Source organism: Phyllopteryx taeniolatus, chromosome 2 (genome assembly GCF_024500385.1).
Source record: "Phyllopteryx taeniolatus isolate TA_2022b chromosome 2, UOR_Ptae_1.2, whole genome shotgun sequence".
Classification (NCBI taxonomy): Eukaryota; Metazoa; Chordata; class Actinopteri; order Syngnathiformes; family Syngnathidae; genus Phyllopteryx; species Phyllopteryx taeniolatus.
Genome location: NC_084503.1, coordinates 5,823,936 through 5,845,781, shown reverse-complemented (window position 1 = coordinate 5,845,781; position 21,846 = coordinate 5,823,936). Strand labels below are relative to the sequence as shown.

Below are 21,846 nucleotides of genomic sequence, written 5' to 3'. Positions count from 1 at the left end.
TGGGTTCATTTTCACTGACCACGCCCAAGCCTGATTACCTCCAGACCTGCTTAATCAAGTAATGACTGAAATTGAACCTGTTTGACAAAATAAAGCCAGCAAAAGGATGCTGCAATAAAATGCCATGATCCAAAGAAATTCAAAAACTGAATAGAAATAAAGTAATTCACATCTATCAGTCTGACAAGCGTTACAAAGCAATTTCTCAAGCTTGGTACATTGGTACTTGGACCAGTGAAACACGGTGAGAGCCATTGTACCAAAAATGGAGAAAACATGGAAAGGCGCGAAACTTCCCAGTAGTGGCTGGCTGACAAAAATTGCCCCAAGAGCAAAGTGATGGCTCATCCAGGAGGTCGCAGAGGAACCAAAGACAACATCTAAAGAACTGCAGGCCTCAGTTAAGCCAAGACTCAACAATAATGGCATCAACGGCAGAATTTCAAGCCGCTCATCTTCCGTCCATCCATTTTCTGAACCACTTATCCTACTAGGGTCGTGGGTGTGCTGGCGCCTATCCCGGCTGACTTCAGGCAAGGGTACACCCAGAACTGGTCGTCAGCCAACCGCACGGGACATATAGACAAACAACACATTCACACATACAAACTGTTTAGTCTTCAATTATCCTAGCATGCATGTTTTTGGAATGTGGGAGGAAACCCACGCAGGTACTGGGAGAACATGCAAACTCCACACAGGGGAGGCCCGATTTGAACTCGGGTCCTCAGAACTCTGAGGCAGATGTGCTAACCAGTCGGGCACCGTTCCACCGCGCCCCAAAAACATCTGAATGATTCCCAAGACTGGGAGATTATTCTATGCACTGACGAGACGAAAGTTGAACTTTATGGAAGGTATCTGGTGTAAATGTAACACAGCATTTCAGAAAAAGAACGTCATACCAACAGTCAAATATGGTGGTGGTAGCGTGATGGTCTGGGTTGCTTTGTTTCTTCAGGACCTGGATGACTTGGTGTGACTGATGGAACCATGACTTCTGCTCTTTTTCAGAAAATCCTGAAGGAGAATTTTCGGCCATCAGTTCGTGACTTCAAGCTGCAGCGGGTTGGGTTCTGCAGCAGGACAACAATCCAGAACAGACCAGCAAGTCAACTACTGATTTGCTTGAAAAAAAACCTAAATGAAGGTTTTGGGGTGGCCTAGTCAAAGTCCGTTTGAAATGCTGTGGCATGACCTTAAAGAGGCCCCCCATGCTCGAAAACCCTCAAGTGTTGGTGAATTAAAACAATTCTGCAAGGAAGAGTGGGCCAAAATATTTCCACAGATATGTGAAAGACTGATTGCCAGTTATACAAAATGCAATTGTTGCTGGTGAGTGTGGCCCAACCAGTTATTCGGTGTAGGGGGGATATTACTTTGTCACACAGGGCCGGGAGGCTTTGAATCGGTTTTTTTTCTTAATAAAGACAATCACCATTTAAAAACTGGGTTGACAAGGGTTACTACCTTCGTATGGTATTTACTAGGGGTGTCCCGAATCGATCATTGCGATCAGAAATCGATCCGATGGCAGCAAAAAAAAAAAACAAGGATCGGATTAGACCGGATCTAAAATATCACATTTGACCACTCTTATACAAGCAGTGAATTCATTCCCTGCTCCGCTCCAGCACTTCTATCCAGCAGCGCCCCGATGGCATGCAGAGCCCACATGTCGCTAAGGTGCTATCATAGTAGCAAGGAGTAAGAGTGAATATCGCTTGCTTAAATTCATTTATTGACACTTGAAAGTTCACTGTGAAACTAAACATGCATAACAAAATCATTAAACCCATTGAATGTTCAAATACATCACAGACCTAGTTTCTTTCTTCGTTTTTGTTTACAAAAATCGCGAGCTCAAAGCTAACAGTTCTTTTCCTTTGGGCTTGTCACTTTAGGGGTCGCCACAGCGCGTCAACCTTTTCCATGAGAGCCTATCTCCTGCATCCTCCTCTCCAACACCAACTGCCATCATGTCTTCTTCCCTCACGACATCCATCAACCTTCTCTTTGCTCTTCCTCTCGCTCTCTTGCCTGGCAGCTCCATCCTCATCATCCTTCCACCAATATACTCACTCTCTCTCCTCTGGACGTGTCCAAACCATCCAAGTCTGCTCTCTCTAACTTTGTCTCCAAAACATCGAACCTCGGCTGTCCCTCTGATGAGCTCATTTCTAATTTTATCCAACCTGGTCACTCTGAGAGCGAAGGTCAACATCTTGATTTCCGCCACCTCCAGCTCTGCTTCCTGTCGTCTCTTCAGTGCCACTGTCTCTAATCCGTTCATCATGGCTGGCCTCACCACTGTTTTATAAACTTTGCCCTTCATCCTAGCAGAGACTCTTCTGTCACATAACACACCTGACACCTTCCTCCACCCGTTCCAACCTGCTTGGACCCGTTTCTTCACTTCCTGACCACACTCACCATTGCTCTGGACGGTTGACCCCAAGTATTTCAAGTCCTCCACCCTCGCTATCTCTTCTCCCTGTAGCCTCACTCTTCCCCCACCACCACCGCTCTCGTTCATGCACATATATTCTGTCTTACTTCGGCTAATCTGAATGAAAAACACAATTGACAAGCTAACGTAAATTTGCATCAAACTTGGCATATATATTATATGTTTATATAGTATAGTATATTTATAGTTTATATACATATATATATATATATATATATATATATATACACACACACACACACACACCCATCCATCCATTTTCTGTCGCGCTTCTCCTCACGCGGGTCGCGGGCGTGCTGGAGCCTATCCCGGCTGTCATCGGGCAGGAGGCGGGGCACACCCTGAACCGGTTGCCAGCCAATCGCAGGGCACATAGGAACAAACAACCATTGGCACTCACAGTCACGCCTACGGGCAATTTAGAGTCTCCAATGAACGCATGTTTTTGGGACGTGGGAGGAAAGCGGAGTGCCCGGAGAAAAGCCACGCAGGCACGGGGAGAACATGCAAACTCCACACAGGCGGGGCCGGGGATTGAACCCCGGTCCTCAGAACTGTGAGGCAGATGTGCTTACCAGTCAACTGCCGTGCCGCCCATGAAAAATAATCTCAATAAATATGAAATACAAATTATACTTTTGAAGTGCAAAATAACAATTAAAGGTCAATTCAGTTTATTTTACTGTCGGTAAATGGTGGGAACATTTTTTGCTTTCTTCAAATGTGCGGCAATACACTTTTGAACTTCTTGATGCAACTGGGTTTTGTTTGACTGACACTCGCTGTTCCTGCTGTGCACGTCTCGGCCTCTGAAGGACACAATGCGATACGACTTGCAGTAACAAAGAAAGTCGAAGTCACGATATAATATTGTTATGATAACTCGTTTTTCACAATTTTGAAGAATATATGCCAGAGAGTATTGTTATATTGCCTGTTTGTATGTATTTCTACGTTTGTGTACCAATATTCATTCTTTTCAGAATTAGAGTTAGATGCAAATTTTTGTGAGCTCGTCAATGGTGTTTTTCATTCTTTGTGCGTGATTTTTATGTGCGATTTTATGAACAAAAACGAAGAAACAAATTCTGTGATGTATTTGAACATTCGATATTTTGTGTGTTTAGTTTTTCTCTGAACTTCAACTGGGGTGTCAATAAACGGCTTTAAGCAAGCAACATGTACTCTTACTGCATGCTACTATGTTAGCACCTTAGCAACCTGTTGTTGTGATTCAATGGGCTCTGCATGACCTCCGGGCGCTGCTGGATGGAAGTGCCGCAGCAGAACATGAGATCCAGTGCTTGTATAAGAGTGGTAAAACCTGAGATTTTAGATCCAATCCGATACTCCTTTTTTTGCTGACATCGGACTGGTTTGCGATCTCAAAGATCGGATCGGGACACCCCTAATTGGGATCACTGGTGTTGCAAGATCCTGGTTTTCATCGTACCTCATGTCCCGGAAACAATTTGTCCATATAAGGAATCTCAAGTCTGGGTGCACGGATGTCACATTGGGTGTCGCCCAGGGGTCAGTCTTGGGTCCCCCCCTTCTCTTCACTATCTACCTTCTACCCCTGAGCTCAATCCTCCGTCACCATTTTCACCGTTACGCTGATGACACACACACACAGACACACACACACACACACACACACACACACATACATATATATATTTATATATATATATATATATTTATTTATTTTTTTTTTTTTTTTATTTACTTGCTCTGATTTGAAATTCACAGCCCTACATTTATTCAGTAAATGAGAAAACACACAGTTGTGCTCATATTTTTGATTACCCAGGCAGAATTTGTAAGATGGGTACAATTCTTTAAAGAAAACTTGAAGGACCAGGCGAAACACATTTAATTTTATGTTAATGGATTCAAATTAAACGGTCAAGCACTTCAGAAAAGCATTATAATTCAACAAAACATAACCATTAAGAAGCGGGACGGTTAGAGCGTCTGCTTCACAGTTATGAGGACCGGGGTTCAATCCCCGGCCCCGCCTGTGTGGAGTTTCTCCAGGCACTCCGGTTTCCTCCCGCATCCCAAAAGCATGCATGGTAGGTTAATTGACGACTCTAAATTGCCCGTAGGTGTGAATATGAGTGCAAGTGGTTGTTTGTTTGTATGTGCCCTGCGATTGGCTGGCAACCGGTTCAGGGTGTACCCCGCCTCCTGACCGATGATCGCTGGGATCGGCTCCAGCACGCCCGCGACCCGTGTGAGGAGAAGCGCCTCAGAAAATGGATGGATGGATGTTGTTCAGTCATCAGTCATATTTTTTTTTAAAAAACTAAAAACATTATTTCACAAATTCTGCCAGGGTATGTAAACGTATGAGCACAACTGTATAGACAGTGGGTACGGAAAGTTTTCACACCCCCTTAAATTTTTCACTCTTTGTTATATTGTAGCCATTTGTTAAAATCATTTAAGTTCATTTTTTCCTCAATAATGTACACACAGCCCCCCATATAAATTTTTGCTGAGTTATTAAAAAAGAAAAACTGAAATATCACACAGCCATAAGTATTCAGACCCTTTGCTGTGACACTCCTATAGTTAACTCGGGTGCTGTCCATTTCTTCGGATCATCCTTGAGATGGTTCAACACCTTCATTGGAGTCCAGCTGTGTTTGATGATACTGATTGGACTGGATTAGGAAAGCCACACCCCTGTCTATATAAGACCTTACAGCTCACAGTACATGTCAGAGCAAATGAGAATCATGAGGTCAAAGGAACTGCCTGCAGAGCTCAGAGACAGAATTTTGGCAAGGCACAGATCTGGCCAAGGTTACAAAAAAAATCTGCTGCACCTAAGGTTCCTAAGAGCACAGTGGCCTCCATAATCCTGAAATGGAAGACGTTTGGGACGATCCGAACCCTTCCTAGAGCTGGCCGTCTGGCCAAACTGAGCAATTGGGGGAGAAGAGCCTTGGTGGGAGAGGTCAAGAAGAACCCAAAGATCACTGTGGCTGAGCTCCAGAGATGCAGTCGGGAGATGGGAGGAAGTTCTAGAAAGTCAACCATCACTGAAGCCCTCCACCAGTCAGGGCTTTATGGCAGACAAGCCCGACGGAAGCCTCTCCTCAGTGCAAGACACATGAAAGCCCGCATGGAGTTTGCTAAAAAAAAACACCTGAAGGACTCCAAGATGGTGAGAAATAAGATTCTCTGGTCTGATGAGACAAAGATAGAAATTGTTGGCGTTAATTCTAAGTGGTATGTGTGGAGAAAAGCAGGCACTGCTCATCACCTGTCCAATACAGTCCCAACTGTGAAGCACGGTGGTGGCACCATCATGCAACGGTGGGGGTGTTTTTCAGCTGCAGTGACAGGGAGACTGGGTGCAATCGAAGAAAAGTTGAATGCGGCCAAGTACAGGGACATCCTGGATGAAAACCTTCTCCAGAGTGCTCAGAACCTCAGACTGGGCCGAAGGTTCACCTTCAAAAAAGACAATGACCCTAAGCAAACAGCTAAAAAACCGAAGGAGTGGCTTCAGAACAACTCCGTGACTGTTCTTGAATGGCCGAGCCAGAGCCCTGACTTCAACCCCTTTTTTGTTAAAGGGGAAGCAAAGGTTATTGTTTGAATAATTTATAGGCCTCCAAGATACAGTAGAACATTTATGGAGGACTTTTCAGAACTGCTGTCAGTTATTTGTGCTGACTACTACTATTTTGTCATAACGGGAGACTTTCACATTTGAACTCTCTCGACATATTAAGATTCCAACCCACACACAAGGTCACATCTTAGATCTGGTCATCTCTAAGGATGTTGAAATTCTATCAATTAACATTAAGGATATGGCTATTTCTGACCATTTTGGTGTATTCTTTGAATTAGAGATTCTTCCAAAAGTTCAGAAAACCTCTATGTCTATTACGAAAAGGTACCGCCACTAAGTTTATGGAGACAAATTGCTGTGCCACAAACTGTGAATGCTGAGATAGTTGATGAACTTTTGGATAATTTAACCTGTAAAAGCTCACTTCATGAATGCTGTCGCTCCTATTAAAACTAAGACAACTAGCTAACTCAATACCATCTGACTTTTTCAAAGATATTGCGAAGTGTGTGCTCGATGATTTGTAGCAAATAATCAATTGCTCACTTCAGTCAGGTGAGTTTCCTAAAGCTCGTAAAGTAGCTGCCATCAAGCCTCTGCTCAAAAACCGAACGCTGGACGCTTCCATGTTAGCAAGCTAGAGACACATCTCAAATCTCCCTTTCTTAGCCAAGATTGTTGAGAAAGTAACTCAGCAATTTCTTGAACTTAAATTGACTTTTTGACAAATTTCAATCAAGGTTCCGAGCTCATCACAGTCCAGAATCTGCTCTTACCAAAGTGCTAAATGATAAAAGGTTGAATACTGGTGTCAATTCTGGTCTTGCTAGACCTCAGTGGGGCTTTTGATACACCATTATTTTACACCATTACAGTTGGGTCATTATATTATGACCCAACTGTAATGGCCATTATTGTAATTATTGTAATGGTCATTACACCATTATTTTACACCATTACACTTGGGTCATTATATTATGACCCAACTGATCATAATATACTGCGAAACAGGTTGGAAACGTGGGTAGGACTAAATGGAACAGTCCATAAATGGTTCAGGTCCTACCTGGAGGAAAGGAGTTATTTTGTAACCATTGGAAGTGTTCAATCTCGTCGATTGGCAATGGCCTATGGGGTCCCTCAAGGGTCAGTTCTTGGACCCCTCCTGTTCAGCCTGTATATGCTCCTCTTGGCTCAAATTCTTCAGAACTTTAATTTTGACTATCATAGCTATGCAGATGACACATAGTTATATCTAGCAGTGTCTCCAGATGACTACAGTTCAGTTGAGGTGTTGTGTCGCTGTCTAAAACAGATAAATATCTGGATGAGCCAAAATGTTCTTCAATTAAACCACAACAAAACTGAGATCATTGTTTTTGACAATAAAGAAAAGAGGATTGCTGTTCGTAAATATCTGGAATCACGCTCTTTAAAAACCAAAGGCCAAGTCCGAAACTTTGGTGTTTTGATAGATTCCGACCTGACTTTCAACAGTCAAATCAATTACCAAAACTGAACATATCCAGAGTGAAGGCTTGCATGTGTCAAGCAGACCAGGAGAAGCTCATCCATGTTTTTATCTCAAGTAGACTTGACTGTTGTAATGGTCTTCTGACTGGACTTAAACAGCTGCAGCTCATTCAGAATGCTGCAGCTCGGGTTCTGACCAGAACAAAGACGTCAGAGCATATTACTCCAACGTCTTTACACGGGCTTCCAGTCAGCTTTAGAATATATTTTAAACTTCTGCTACTGGTCTATAAATCACTAAACGGTTTAGGTCCTGAATACATGAATGAAATGCTAATGGGATATAAACCCAGTAGGGCTCTGAGAACGACAGACTCAGGTCAAATAGTGGAGCACAGAATCCAAAGCAAACATGCTGAAGCACCATTTAGCTAATATGCTGCACACAAATGGAATAAGTTGCCAACACAAGTGACGTCAGGCCGAAGTGTGCATGTTTTTAAGTCCAGATTAAAAACTCATCTTTTTTTCCCCATGCTTTCTAGAGCATTTCCACTTTTAAATGATATTTCTTGCACTGTACGCTGTTTTAATTCTCTTTGTTTTAAATGTTTATATGCTGTTTGTTTCTTTGTTTTTAAATGCTTTTAATCATGTAAAGCACATTGAGTTACCTTGTGTATGAAATGCGCTATATAAATAAATTTGCTTTGCTTTGCTTATACCTTTGTATAATGCGCACTATTGAATTTTTTTTGGGGGGGGGGGGGGAATGCGCATTATACACGAGAAATCAAGGTATATGAGCGCCATATATGCTGTCACGTTTATATGTGCTTTGTTGTGCAAAGGCTTCCTTAATTAATTGCAAGCTGACGGGAAACGGGATTTTTTTTGTTCACAGCTGAAGAAATTGGGAGGGATGTAGGCTGCACGATATTTTGTTTGAGCATCGTCATTGCATTGTACGTGTGCGCAATAGTCACATTGCGGGGTCTGCTGTGATGTTGCTGTACTGTACTATACAGTGAGTCAGCTGTAATATTAAAGGTGACCAGCAGGGGACGGTTTTGGACCTGCTGCATTTCCTATTTGGTTCTTCAGAATAAAACGAGGCAGGCACGTGGCGGCTAAGTGAGTGTGCGAGGTATGTTCAGGGACACTGCAAAAATGGGAGTGAATGTGTTCTTTTGTAAAACAGTACATCATTGCAAAATTTGTATCAGAATGCTTTAGTTAAAACACTATACGATCACACTGTTTTGTTTTGTAATATAAGAATAGATTTTTTTTGTTTTGTTAATACAGTCAGCCAAAGCCACAAGGAATGTCGAGTTATCATTCTTTTCACCATTGTTCCTGTCATGCTGTGTTGTTGTTGTTTTTGTTTGCACAATAAGGACAAAAGTCCTCTTTTTGGTTCAATTCCTCATTTAAAGAAATACCATTCGAGCAACAAGTTTTTCCTCATGTTTCTGAGATTGGTGACGAGTGTGGACTGAATGGGTGGCAATAGTGGGGAAATGAAATGCCAATATTTTAAAGGTAATAGCTCATCAGCAACATTTTGAAAAAAACTAACAAAACAAAAACTATGAACTAGTTAGTTTTTGGACCCGTGAACTTAGTTAAAATTTTTCATGATGAACTTGCATGGTCTCCCCATTCCTGCGTGGGTTTTCTCCGGGCACTCCGGTTTCCTCCCACGTCTCAAAAACACGCATGGTAGGTTCATTGAAGACTCTAAATTGCCCGTAGGTGTGAATGTGAGGGCGAATGTGGTTGTTTCTTTCTATGTTCCCCGCAATTGGCTGGCGACCAGTTCAGGGTGTACCCCGACGCTGTCCACACCTATTTGTGTATGTGTGCGTGCGTGCGTGCGTGCGTGCGTGTGTGCGCCCCGCCTCCCACAGCGGCAAGCATGTTTACTGACAGGAGAGGGGAACGAGTAGCGCGACTGAATGCTGATGATGTATTGTAAACAAACACGCATGTAAATGTGAATTGATCCAGTCCGGAAAAACTATTGTGTCCATTTGTGTTTTTTGGTTTTTATGGATACAGTAATTATTGTGACAGGCCTCCACGTAAGGCATGTCAAAGCAGTCTGGCACACTTCCTAACTTCTCCCTTACTAACCATTGCTACTTCCTGACCCACCATAATGGCCTTTTTTTCTGCCCATTGTTAACCTGTTCAGGTTCAGTATTTGTTTTGCCAAAATAAGAATTTTTTTTTAGCAGAGTCAAGCTTTCACTTATTTTCCTGCGATAGCAATACATGTATAGAGTTTTGTGTTAACTAACTAGTGTGCAGCTGGTTTTGATACTTCGTCTCTAATCAAAGAATCAAAAGTAATTCAGTTTTGAGTTGTCTGGATCAACTAATGTAGTACAACGTACTCTAATTAGGGACATTATGTCAAACCAGCTTCGATCGGAACAATATGATGTAGTACAACAATGAAAGCATGTGTGTCATACCTGTTTAAGGACTTCCTGTTTAGTCTTGCTGAGCTCCTCATATTTAAGTTTCCACTGACTGAGCTCTGTCTCCAGCTTCTCAATGCTCTTACTCAATGCAAGCTTGTCTCTGTGAATTACAAAAACGTAACACAAATCAGTGTTCGATCAACCACGGTTTGCTGGAGTTTGTTTACGGATTGCTAAATATTAGAACGCCATTGAAAATCACCTCAAAACCGATTTGGAAGCCTCTCGTGGGTTTTGCAAAACAAATTGAAAATAACGCCCCAGTCCTCCAAGTGAAATCAAAAATCCATCAACACCTGAACATGTGTCTACTGTACAATGTTTGTTTTCATCGACAATCATTTCCCATTTAAGCCAATTTGCATAAACTACGATGCCACAGTACTTTTCATTTTCAGCTAAGCCAGTAGGAAGCCGGAAGTTTGGGTCAGTTGCGTACATCAGAATGAAAAGAATCACCTAATTAGCCTTTCCTAGTTTGTGTGTCTTGTTATTGCTTTCAAAGTATAAACAGCTTCGCCTCTGAGGCGGTTTCTATTTCTGGACAAGCTAATATTCTGTTCGACGATGTGGATGAAGCTTTGAAAACTGACATGAACAATGGAAGTTTCTGGTCAACTTTACAATAAGGATGGCCTTAACTTAATAAAGTTTCAACATAGGTTACTAATGACAATACAAATGGTGTTAAAAACTGTTTACGAGAGAAGTAGAGGTGGATGAATCATTGATTCACAGAAAACAATTACTCGTAAAACACCCGCCACTGACCCAAATGCAAGATTTCGAATGTCTGAAGCCGCCATTAACCAGACAATTTTCATCTTTGCTAACATTCAAGAACCAAATAATGATGACCCAACCTTTTCCCCCCGATATTCTTTCACCAACGACTCAACTCGACAAACACGATAAGAGCAGGAGATTTTAACAGTTATTAAGCCCATATAGCAGACTGCTCCCACACCCCTGCTAATTCAAGAAATGTACAGTTTACTGAATTAATAGAGCAATGAATGACCCGGGGCTTGGCAATAGTTGGCGAATGAGAAATCCCTCATCTAGAGAATATACATAATCCCCCCCCCATATGAATCCTTATCCAGAATTGACTTCTGTTCAACTCACTCACCCAACACGTTCATGAAAACAGTATCCACCCAATTGTCATCAGCAATCACGCTACTTTCCTTGTCACTGAAAATGTGCAATTCAATAGAAGAATCCATATTTCACATCACTTATCACAAAAGAATGGTTGTTTTCTTTTTCTTTTTTTTAGAGCAATAAATCTGCTCAAATCTCTTCTTTGGGATACAGCAAAAGCAGTATTGTGAGGAAGAAGAATATCCTATTATTCCTACAGGAAAAACAAAAAGAGCAAGAAACCACGTTAAAACTCCTAACGAGCCAACACAGTAAAAATCCCAATGGGGAAATACATAAATTATGAAACAAATTAAAAGTGAACTCAAAATTGCGATCCATAAAAAACACAATTTCTCATCCAGCAGCTCAAAAATGAAAAATGCCGTCACAGGAACACATCAAGTAAATATGGGGCTTATGCAAAAAAACCAAAACCAAAACCAAAAACAAATCATCCCATTTATTCTGGACTCCACAGGGTCATGCCCGTCTAACTCCCTGTGTGGATGGATCCATAGGCGTTGTCCGGTTATCCCTGGATCAGACAACAAGACAAATTTGGTCTTTTGCAATGGCAAAATGTCAGACAGAGTCCTGCCATAAAATCTTGGCAACACGACTCGACATTTATCAAAATAGCACCATAACCCGCTTTATCTTGCCAAATCAAACACTGTCAGAGAGGCCAGAACAGAAAACGTTGTCACTGGTCACCACGAGCGGATATAACTGTTACCATAGTGACAACAACAACAACAATGGATTGCGGCAATGTGTTGTTTTGTAAAAAAAGAACAAAAAGAGGAATCAAATGTGATTTCATCTCCAGGTACTCAGGAGAGTACGCTTTGGGCTGTCTATTCAAGGAGAGCTTGAGGTATGTTCACATTAATACGGCTCGCGGCCAGCTAGCGTTAGCACTAACGTACGTTTCTTGAATCATCGGTTTGTGTGCGTGAATAAATGTTGACTATGCCCACCGAGTATGTTGACAACGGGAAGCAAGGAAGCCTACGCGCCGTTGCAAGACGCAATCCTATTGGTGGATGTCAAGGTGCGCTGACAGAGCATTGTTGTTCATGTTACTCTACACAGAAACAAATCTAACATGCTACACTTTTCATTTTTCATCGTCGCTCCTGGATTATGTCAAGCTGCAATAAGTGACAATTGTCCTTGCCAACAAAATATGTCGAGCCCGAAGTGGAAAATTGTCCACGACAGCAAATCTGTCCAATAAAATAAGGTGGCTAGAATTTGGGGGGAGGGGTGGCGGGGCTCACCCTTCCTTGATGTGCCGGCTCAGCAACTCCGTACACCAATCATTTGTAGATTGGGGGGGGGACACCCGGTGAGGACATGCAATTGCTAACCAAGAGAACAAGATAAGGTAGAAAATGAGCAAGGCAGTGCTATTGACGAGTGGTGCGGTGGTATTCTTTTTTTAGTGTCTAAACCTGTGAGTTGATATGTTAGTATAACCGGTGTTGTTATAAGTGATCCCAGCACAAGCAGTTAAAGCCGATAGTGTCTATCGAATGTATTCATGAACGAACACCGTATCACATGCATGTTAGTCAACTGTTGTAATGTTACTTGTGTTCAAATATCTCGACTGTCTCGCTATTGTTCCGCTGTGGTTCTCACCCCTAGTCCCCTTGTCCACTCCGTCCCTCTGTCTGTCCCCTAAAAACCTTTTCTGTCCGGCTGCATTTTCAATAAACGTCAGAAAAATAACATGTTTTGAAAAGAAGCAGACGGAGTATTTCAAACATTATAGTTTCGGCTCTTAACTCCCCCAAAAGAGCATGAAACAGCTGCAGCTCGGTTCTGACCAGAACAATTACTCCAATTCTCCCGGTCAGCTTTGGAATAGAGTTTGAAGTTCTGCTACTGGTCTGTGAATGTAAATGGTAAACTAAATGGTTTAGGTCCTGAACACATGAAAGAAATGCTCATGGTTTATAAACCTAGTAGGGCTCTGAGATCGACAGACTCAGGCCAAATAGTGGAGCACAGAGTCCAAAGCAAACATGGTGAAGCAGCATTTAGCTATCCATCTTTGAGACCCAATTATGACACTCATCTGTTTCCAATGTACCTGTTCACCTGTAGAATGTTCCAAACAGGGACTTTTTTTTAGCATTCCTCAACTTTGCCAGTCTTTTGTTGCCCCTGTCCCAGCTTTTTTGGAACACGTTCCAAGCATCCAATTCCAAATGTGACAATATTTGCATAAAAAAACAATAACATTCATCAGCCTGAACATGAAATATCTTGTCTTTGTAGTGTCGAGTTACTATTCAATTTTAACTCATTTCGTTAACTCAAGATCAGATGTATGAAGCAAGTTTATCAATTTACTGTCGAGTACCCTGAAGGCACGAGGGGGCAAGATCAATTCAACCCATTGATCAGTTACTGTCTGACAGTTGTGAAATAGTGTGACATACTCTCTCTCCTTCGACAGGACTTTCTGGGACTCGTCCAGACGAAGCTGTAAGGCATGGAGTCTGCTTAAGTCGTCCTCTGTGGTGCTCATGTCTCCCCAGAGTTGCCTGTTGCGTTCTTGCCGGCTCAGACCAGAAGATGAGCGAGTGCCGGGTGGATTAAGGCCGCCATTGCCACTCTGACTGTCCCAGGCCCCTTGAGTTTCGCCTACTGGAGTTCGTAAATGCAGCGCAGACTGAAGAAGGGCCATGTCCTGCTGGTACAAACAACAGCAATGTAAGGTAATGCAAGAAAACAATATTTACGTCGTGCATTTCATACACACAGGTAACTTGTGGTAACAATGTGCTTTACATGATTAGCATTTAAAGACGACAAGCAAAAGACATTTCAAAACTAAATACAGTGGAACCTCGATATAACGGATATCTGATCAAACTGACCATCGGGACATAACAATGTGTCCAAAAATATTTTCCATTTCTCACTTCAAATGCCGTTGACAAAGTCTGTTAGTTCCAGAATTGGCTGCTGTTGTTGACTGGCGCTGTGTCGCAATTCAGGTAGAGAATGAGACGCGTGTATTTGCGGGTCACAGATCTACAATATGACGAGAACTAATTCCAAAAGATGTGCCTCCCATGTTATAGCTACTGTCCCTCTATCGTGCATAGAGCGCTGCGCAGAGAAAGCGGCGTGAGAGTGGTGTTCATACAAAAGACAAGTCTTTTGGAGTCTGGAACATGACAGTTTTTTGGGGGCAAGCGATTCCCCTATGGCAACATATTTGAAACATTGAATAGAGCTAACCTTGTGGAGATAACTGGAGACAAGGTTTTTTTCTCAGCAAGTTTGTAGGTCTACTTTCTTTGTGTCTCGTTTCTTTAACCAACGTTCTGTCGTTTGTAATCACAGGGATAAAAAAAAAAAAAAAAGGCAGACTTATTCTGGGGAAAAGCGTTATTTATATCAGATTTGCAGCCGCAACCCGGCACATATCAGTCAGACTCGCCTTTAAGATATCTTCATGGGCGGAGAGGGGCCCCAGTGACCCTTGCTTGGTGGTTGTTTCGAGCGTAGTGGAATGGGAGTAGGACGTGGTGTGAAATGGAGTCCGACATTGACAAGGTACCGTATGCATTGTAATGTAGTGAAAACAGCGAAGAAATATTTCATTGGTCAAAACTTAATTAGGAATAGCCATACACTCAGTGAGACTGTTACTTACAGCAATAGGGGCCTAAACTAAGAAAAGATCATTCAGTGGCTGTTCAAATGCCAGGTTTTTGCCATTTAAAAAAATTCAAAATTGTGATCTATAACCTGTATACCGTATTTTCACAACCATAAGGCGCACTTAAAAGTCTTACATTTTCTCCAAAACGGACGGCGCGCCTTATAATACGGACGCGCGTGAAAGGGGCATGCTCCCGTAGGTATATAGCGCCGGTATGTGCATTGTGCAAAACAACATCGGTTTGGCTAAGAACCCCTGAAATTGGCACCTACGAAGAGACACGCTTACAAAGCACAGTTTAAACTGCAAGCTATCAGTTACGCGGAGGAACGTGGGAATCGAGCAGCCGTGAGAGAATTCCAGATCAACGAATCCATGGTTCGCAAGTGGAGGAAGCAGGAAAACGAGCTTCGCCGAGTCAAGAAGGCGAGTTACGCCACCGTATGTGAATGGATTGTGGATGCCTGAGCTAAGGTATCTGATCTGACTGTTGTCCGAGCTTTCACGAAAGCCGGCGTCATTGCTGAACGGCCGCCCGGCAACGAGACTGACTCCGACAATGACGAGCGGGAACCCGGCGTGTTTGATGGAGAACTTGCCCAGCTGTCCATTTCGGATACAGAAGATGAGGACTTTGATGGATTTGTGGATTTGTGGATGAGGATCGATCAAAAAATAAGGTGAGTACATTGTTAAATACTTCAATAAAGTACAACCGAACTCAGTTTTGCTCCCACTGCCTTTTTAGAAACATATGCTAGCATGCATGCTAGCATATGTTTTAGCGTGCATGCATGCTACCGTATGTTTGAAGCTAGCGTATGTTTTACCATGCCTGCGCCCAATAATACGGTGCGCCTTGTGTATGTGTTGAATACAGAAATACACCTCGTACTTGAGAGTGCGCCTTTTAATACGGTGCGCCTTATGGTCGTGAAAATACGGTAACTTAATTGAAAGAAAAATGAAATCTTTTAGGGGTGTGTGATGTTTTTTATTTGTATGTAACTATTTGAACTTTTATTCATCTTTTGAGTTTATGTAACTATTTTGCGTTTGTACCTGTTTGTATTACAATGCAGCTATGGGGGGCACAAGCCGGTGCAAACTGTAGGCCGGTCCCAAGCCCAGATAAATGTAGAGGTTAATCGTGTTAACAACGTCCGCCACCGCCGCCATTAACCTACAGGGGGCTGGTAGAAATTCAGGATGAAGGAGAGGTGGACAGCAGAAAGAGAAGAGAAAAGCACAGAGCCTAGAACTGAATGTGGGGACTTTGAATGTTGGGACTATGACACGAAAATATCAGGAGTTGGTTGGTATGATTAGGAGAAAGGTTGCTATATTGTGTGTCCAGGAGAGCAGGTGGAAAGGCAGTAAGGCTAGAAGTTTCGGGGCAGGGTTTAAATGATGTTACTATGGTGTAGATGGGAAGAGAAATGGAGTAGGGGTGATTTTAAAGGAAGAGTTAGCTAAGAATGTCTTGGAGGTGAAAAGAGTATCAGATCGAGTGATGAGGCTGAAACTTTTAATTGAGGGTGTTTTGTATAATGTAATTAGTGGTTGTGCCCCACAGGTAGGAGGTGACATAGAAATTCTGGAAGGAGCTGGACGAAGTAGTTCTGAGAATCCCAAACAGAGAGAGAGTCGTGATTGGTGCAGATTTTAATGGACATGTTGATTAAGGAAACAGGTGTGATGAAGAAGTGATGGGTAAATTCGGCATCCAGGTAAGGAACCTGGAGGGACAGATGGTGGTAGACTGCAAAAAGGATGGAAATGGCTGTAGTGAACACTTTTTCCAGAAGAGGCAGAAACATAGGGTGTCCTGCAAGAGCGGAGGTAGAAACATGCAGGTGGATTCCATCTTGTGTAGACGATGTAATCTGAAGGAGGTTAATGACTGCAAGGTAGTGGTGGGGAAAGTGTGGCTAGACAGCATAGGATGGTGGTTTGTAAGATGACTCTGGTTGTGGGCAGGAAGATTAAGAAGACAAAGAGCAGAGAACCATGTGGTGGAAGCTGAGAAAGGAAGGGTGTTGTGCGGCTTTTCGGGAATAGGTGAGACAGGCTCTTGGTGAACAGGAGTAGCTTCCAGAAGACTGGACCACTATAGCCAAGGTGATCAGAGACACAGGCAGGAGAGTACTTGGTGTATCTTCTGGCAGGAAAGGAGAGAAGGAGACTTGGTGGTGGAACCTCAAAGTACAGGAAATCATACAAGGAAAACGGTTAGCTAAGAAGAAGTGGGACACTGAGAGGACTGAGGAGAGGAGAAAGCAATACGTGGAGATGCGACGTAGGGCGAATGTAGAGAGGAAGCAAAGGCCAAACAAGATGCATATGATGACATGTATGTCAGGTTGGACACTAAAGAAGGAGAAAAAGAGCTATACAGGTTGGCCAGACAGAGGGATAGAGATGGTAAGGATGTGCTGCACTGCAGATTAGGGTGATTAAGGATAGAGATCGAAATGTGTTGACTGGTGCCAGCAGTGTGCTGGATCGATGGAAAGAATATTTTGAGGAGATGATGAATGAGGTAAATCAGAGAGAAATAAGAATAGAAGAGGCAAATGTGGTGGAACAGGAAGTAGCAATGATTAGTAAGGGGGAAGTTAGAAAGGCACTTAAAAAGGTTGAAAAATGGAAAGGCAGTTGATCCAGATGACATTCCTGTGGAGGTATGGAAGCATCTAGAAGAGGTGGCTGTGGAGTTTTTGACCAGCTTGTTCAATAGAATTCTAGCACGTGAGAACATGCCTGAGGAATGGAGGAAAAGTGTGCAGGTGCCCATTTTTAAGAACAAGTGTGTTCTTAAAAATGTGCAGCGCTGTGGCAACTATAGAGGAATAAAGTAGATGAGCCACACAATAAAGTTATGGGAAAGAGTAGTGGAGGCTAGACTCAGGACAGAAGTGAGTATTTGCGAGCAACAGTAGGGTTTCATGCCTAGAAAGAGTACCACAGATGCATTATTTGCCTTGAGGGTGTTGAAGGAGAAGTATAGAGAAGGTCAGAAGGAGTTACATTGTGACTTTGTGGATCTAGAGAGAGCCTATGACAGAGTGCCCAGAGAGGAACTGTGGTACTGCCATGCGGAAGTCTGGAGTGGCAGTGAAGTATGTTTGAATAGTACAGGACATGTACGAGGGCAAAAGAACAGTGGTGAGGTGTGCTGTCGGTGTGACAGAGGGCTTTAAGGTGGAGGTGGGACTGCATCAAGGATCAGCCCTAAGCCCCTTTCTGTTTGCAGTGGTGATGGATAGGCTGACAGATGAGGTTGGACTGGAATCCCCGTGGACCATGATGTTCGCAGATGACATTGTGATCTGCAGTGAAAGCAAGGAGGAGGTGTAGGAACAGTTAGAAAGATGGAGGCATGCACTGGAAATGAAAGGAATGAAGGTTAGCCGAAGCAAGACAGAATATATGTGCATGAATGAGAGGGGTGGTGGGGGAAGAATGAGGCTACAGGGAGAAGAGATAGCAAGGGTAGAGGACTTTAAATACTTGGGGTCAACAGTCCAGAGCAATGGGGAGTGTGGTCAGGAAGTGAAGAAACGAGTCCAAGCAGGTTGGAACGGGTGGCGGAAGGTGTCAGGTGTGTTATGTGACACAAGAGTCTCTGCTAGGATGAAGGGCAAGGTTTATAAGACAGTGGTGAGGCCAGCCATGATGGACAGATTAGAGACAGTGGCACTGAAGAGGAAACAGGAAGCAGAGCTGGAGGTGGCGGAAATGAAGATGTTGAGGTTCCCTCGAGGAGTGACCGACCAGGTTGGATAAGATTAGAAATGAGCTCATCAGAGGGGCGCCCAAGCTTAGATGTTTTGGAGACAAAGTTAGAGAGCGCAGACTTTGATGGTTTGGACATGTCCCGAGGAGAGAGAGTGAGCATATCGGTAGAAGGACGATGAGGATGGAGCTGCCGAGCAAGAGAGCGGGAGGAAGACCAAAGAGAAGGTTGATGGATGTCGTGAGGGAAGACAGGAAGAGAGTTGGTGTGAGAGAGGAGGATGCTGGAGATAGGCTCTCACGGGAAAAGGATGACGCGCCGTGGCGACCCCTAACGGGACAAGCCCAAAGGAAAAGAAGAAGACCTGTCTGTATTAAGTAGTAGGTTTACTATCTATGCCCGATTTAAAAACAAACAAAAAAACCACCAGCATACATGCCCATGGAGCCGAGACTCCAGCAAAGATGCCAACCCCTATCATCACTTTTGAGGAACATTCTGGATATTTTGTCAGGAACATTTGAAAAAACGTTTCTTCATATGTTTATGATAGTTTTTCTTTGACTAGTTTTGAGTGACAAAATATTGATATTATTGACAATAGTGATATTAATTACAGTTTTGATTTATTCAATTCAATGTCTATTAATTGCTAAATATGTAATAAATAATGTAATGAGTTTCACAGAATGACACATTACAAGAAATATCAGGTTGTAGGATCCTTTAGCAAGGCTAAATAGGAAGTAAAATAAGATATAATGTCATTTTGAGAACATGTATTGTGCAAGCTCAAAAGTCAAAATCAAAACTCATCACTCAGAATGCATAGGCTATAAAATATGGATTCTTGTACATGGCGATTGTGATCGTTTGGGTTTGAAGGTGTGTGTGTGTTCTATGTATACAGTGGGTACAGAAAGTATTCAGACACACAGCCTGACAAAGCAGGTATAAGATGACCCTTCAGAGTTGATTTTATGTGGAAAGACCCTAATTACATCAGTAGCTGATGATTTTGATTTGCTATATATGGTCAAATGATTGAATCATTTGCCAACTCTGTGGCAAGACTTCTTCTTCTCTTTCTGGGGAACGGGAGTCACTATCTGCACGGGACGTTTGCTTCTGCATCCACTTCGCAACCAAGACCGTATCCCTGCGGCGGTATTTAATAGACCCTGCACCATATACAGCACATCTGATACCAGCTGATCAAAATTGAGACTGCTCCATCATGTGCATTTGAGGCAGTGAGATCTATAATAGAATGCTTGTAAATGATGACTTTGGAGGACAATTTGTGAGAACAGAAATGTTTGTAAGTAAAAAGTCAGCAAATCCCAGAATCCTTTTCTGTACCAGGATACACCATGCAAAATGAATCATTTTCTGCTCATTTCCTATTCCCCCTTTTATTTTGAAGATAGATCCAATTCCTTTGACCTATTTCCTGTGCCTCAGCTTTACACGCCTCATTAGTGCCTGATTGTTTTCACTTGTTCCTTGCTCTACTTAACCAACTCTGCCCTTCACTGCCTTTGCAGTATTCTCCAGTCATTTGAACCTGAACCTGAATTTGGACCAACCTGTACGCTCACCCTGCATGTTTATCCCACCTCTGCCTCCTGACTGGTTTTATAAGTCCCTCTCTGACTTCTTTATTGAGCCCATAAAGGTTTATAGATTTGCCGTGATCGAATTTGACGAGGGAGACCCAATTACTGGCTTTTGGACACAGCCTAGAAGTTTAGATTGCAGACTACTACTACCACCTGGCCAATCACAAAGCACCATGGCACACTGTATTCAGCTGTCTGCCCCAGGCAATATGCTAAAGTGTGCCATCACTCTCTGCCACAGCTGATCGGTTTCAAGGAAGCTTCCTCCAACTAACCCCTGTGAGTAAACCTAATTTGGACACACTTCATCCCAGCATTTACATTGTTCCTCTTAGGAACTCCATCCACCACTTGAGCCCGGCTGCCATTAAAGTATTCTCCCACTTACTTGTCAATTAAAAACTTTAAACTTCTCTTGTGGTGCAGAGTCGTGCCTTTGGGTCCAAACTAGCATTGTGACAAAGTCTGAGGTTTATGTAACATTTACACAGTTTCAGTACCTTAATATTTACAATTACATCATTTCCCAAGAGGCTTTTCCCCCAAAATATGTTTTTGGACCCTGAGGACCAAAGAGGCCCATTGGGGGGTAGTTTTTAATCAACTTGCGATGGCTAAGATAAAAGGAATTATTAGTTGAAAAATAGGTAGCAAAAAGCATCCTGAATATTGGACCTTTATAAAGAAAACCATCCAGACCCTGTTACATTTTGTAAAAAAAAAAACTCTTTAAATCTCACAAATGCATGTGAGAAAATGTGTTTTGGTCTGTTAAAACCAAGGTTGAAGTTCATGGCCATAATTACAAAAAGGTATGTTTGGCGCACACTCATCACCAAAAGAACACCGCACCTACAGTGACGCATGGAGTCGGTTTTTCTTCAGCTGGAACTGGAGCCGTAGTCATTCATTTTCTGTACCGCTTATCCTCGCCAGGGTCACGGGCATGCTGGAGCCCAACCCTTCACATTTTATAAATCTATGCCACCATCTAGAGGTTATGAAAAAGCTGTACACTTTCATTCCAATATGCCACCGCCCCCTAAAGGTTATGAAAAAGTTGTACACTTTCATTCTAGTATGCCACCTAGAGGTTATGAAAAAGGTAAAGCCTACACTTTCATTCCAATATTTGTGAACTATATATATATATATTTTAAAATATGACTGAACAACAACCATCATTAATTTTTTTTATGGTTGTGTTTTCTTAAATGATAATGCTTTTCTGTCCCACTTATACCCGGAGAAAACCCATGCAGGCACGGGGAGAAGATATAAACTTCACACAGGCGAGGCCGGATTTCAACCCAGGTCCTCAGAACTGTGAGGCAGATGTGCTAACCAGTTGTCCGCCGGCCTTAGTCATGATGGAGGAAATTATGAACAGTTCCAAATACTATTCAGTTTTAGCACAAAACCTTCAGGCTTCTGCTAGAAAACTGAAGATGAAGATGAACTCAATCTTTTACATAATAATGACCCAGACTACACATTCAAATCAACAAAAAGGATGGCTTCACCAGAAGATTAGGGTTTCGGATGGCCTAATTGAGTCCAGACCTGAATCCGATCGAACATCTATGCGGTGATCTGAAGATGGCTGTGCGGAGGAGAT

General features: G+C 42.7%; 1 protein-coding gene across 12 annotated transcripts in view; it reads right to left on the bottom strand.

The window, feature by feature from the left end:
* ccdc102a (coiled-coil domain containing 102A) overlaps nt 1–21,846 on the bottom strand; it is a 91,531-nt gene that overhangs the window by 48,774 nt on the left and 20,911 nt on the right. For 10 of the 12 annotated variants that reach the window (XR_009785692.1, XR_009785693.1, XR_009785698.1 and 7 more), the window contains exons 4-5: nt 13,633–13,886; nt 10,022–10,130 (exon numbers count right to left, since the gene is read on the bottom strand). Coding sequence is in view for 8 of the 12 variants with exons in the window: in XM_061756348.1 (XP_061612332.1) it covers nt 10,022–10,130; nt 13,633–13,886 (363 nt within the window). In the remaining 4 variants the exon portion in view is untranslated. The remainder of the gene's footprint in view (nt 1–10,021; nt 10,131–13,632; nt 13,887–21,846) is intronic. The other 2 variants (XM_061756369.1, XM_061756333.1) reach the window with 1 other exon arrangement.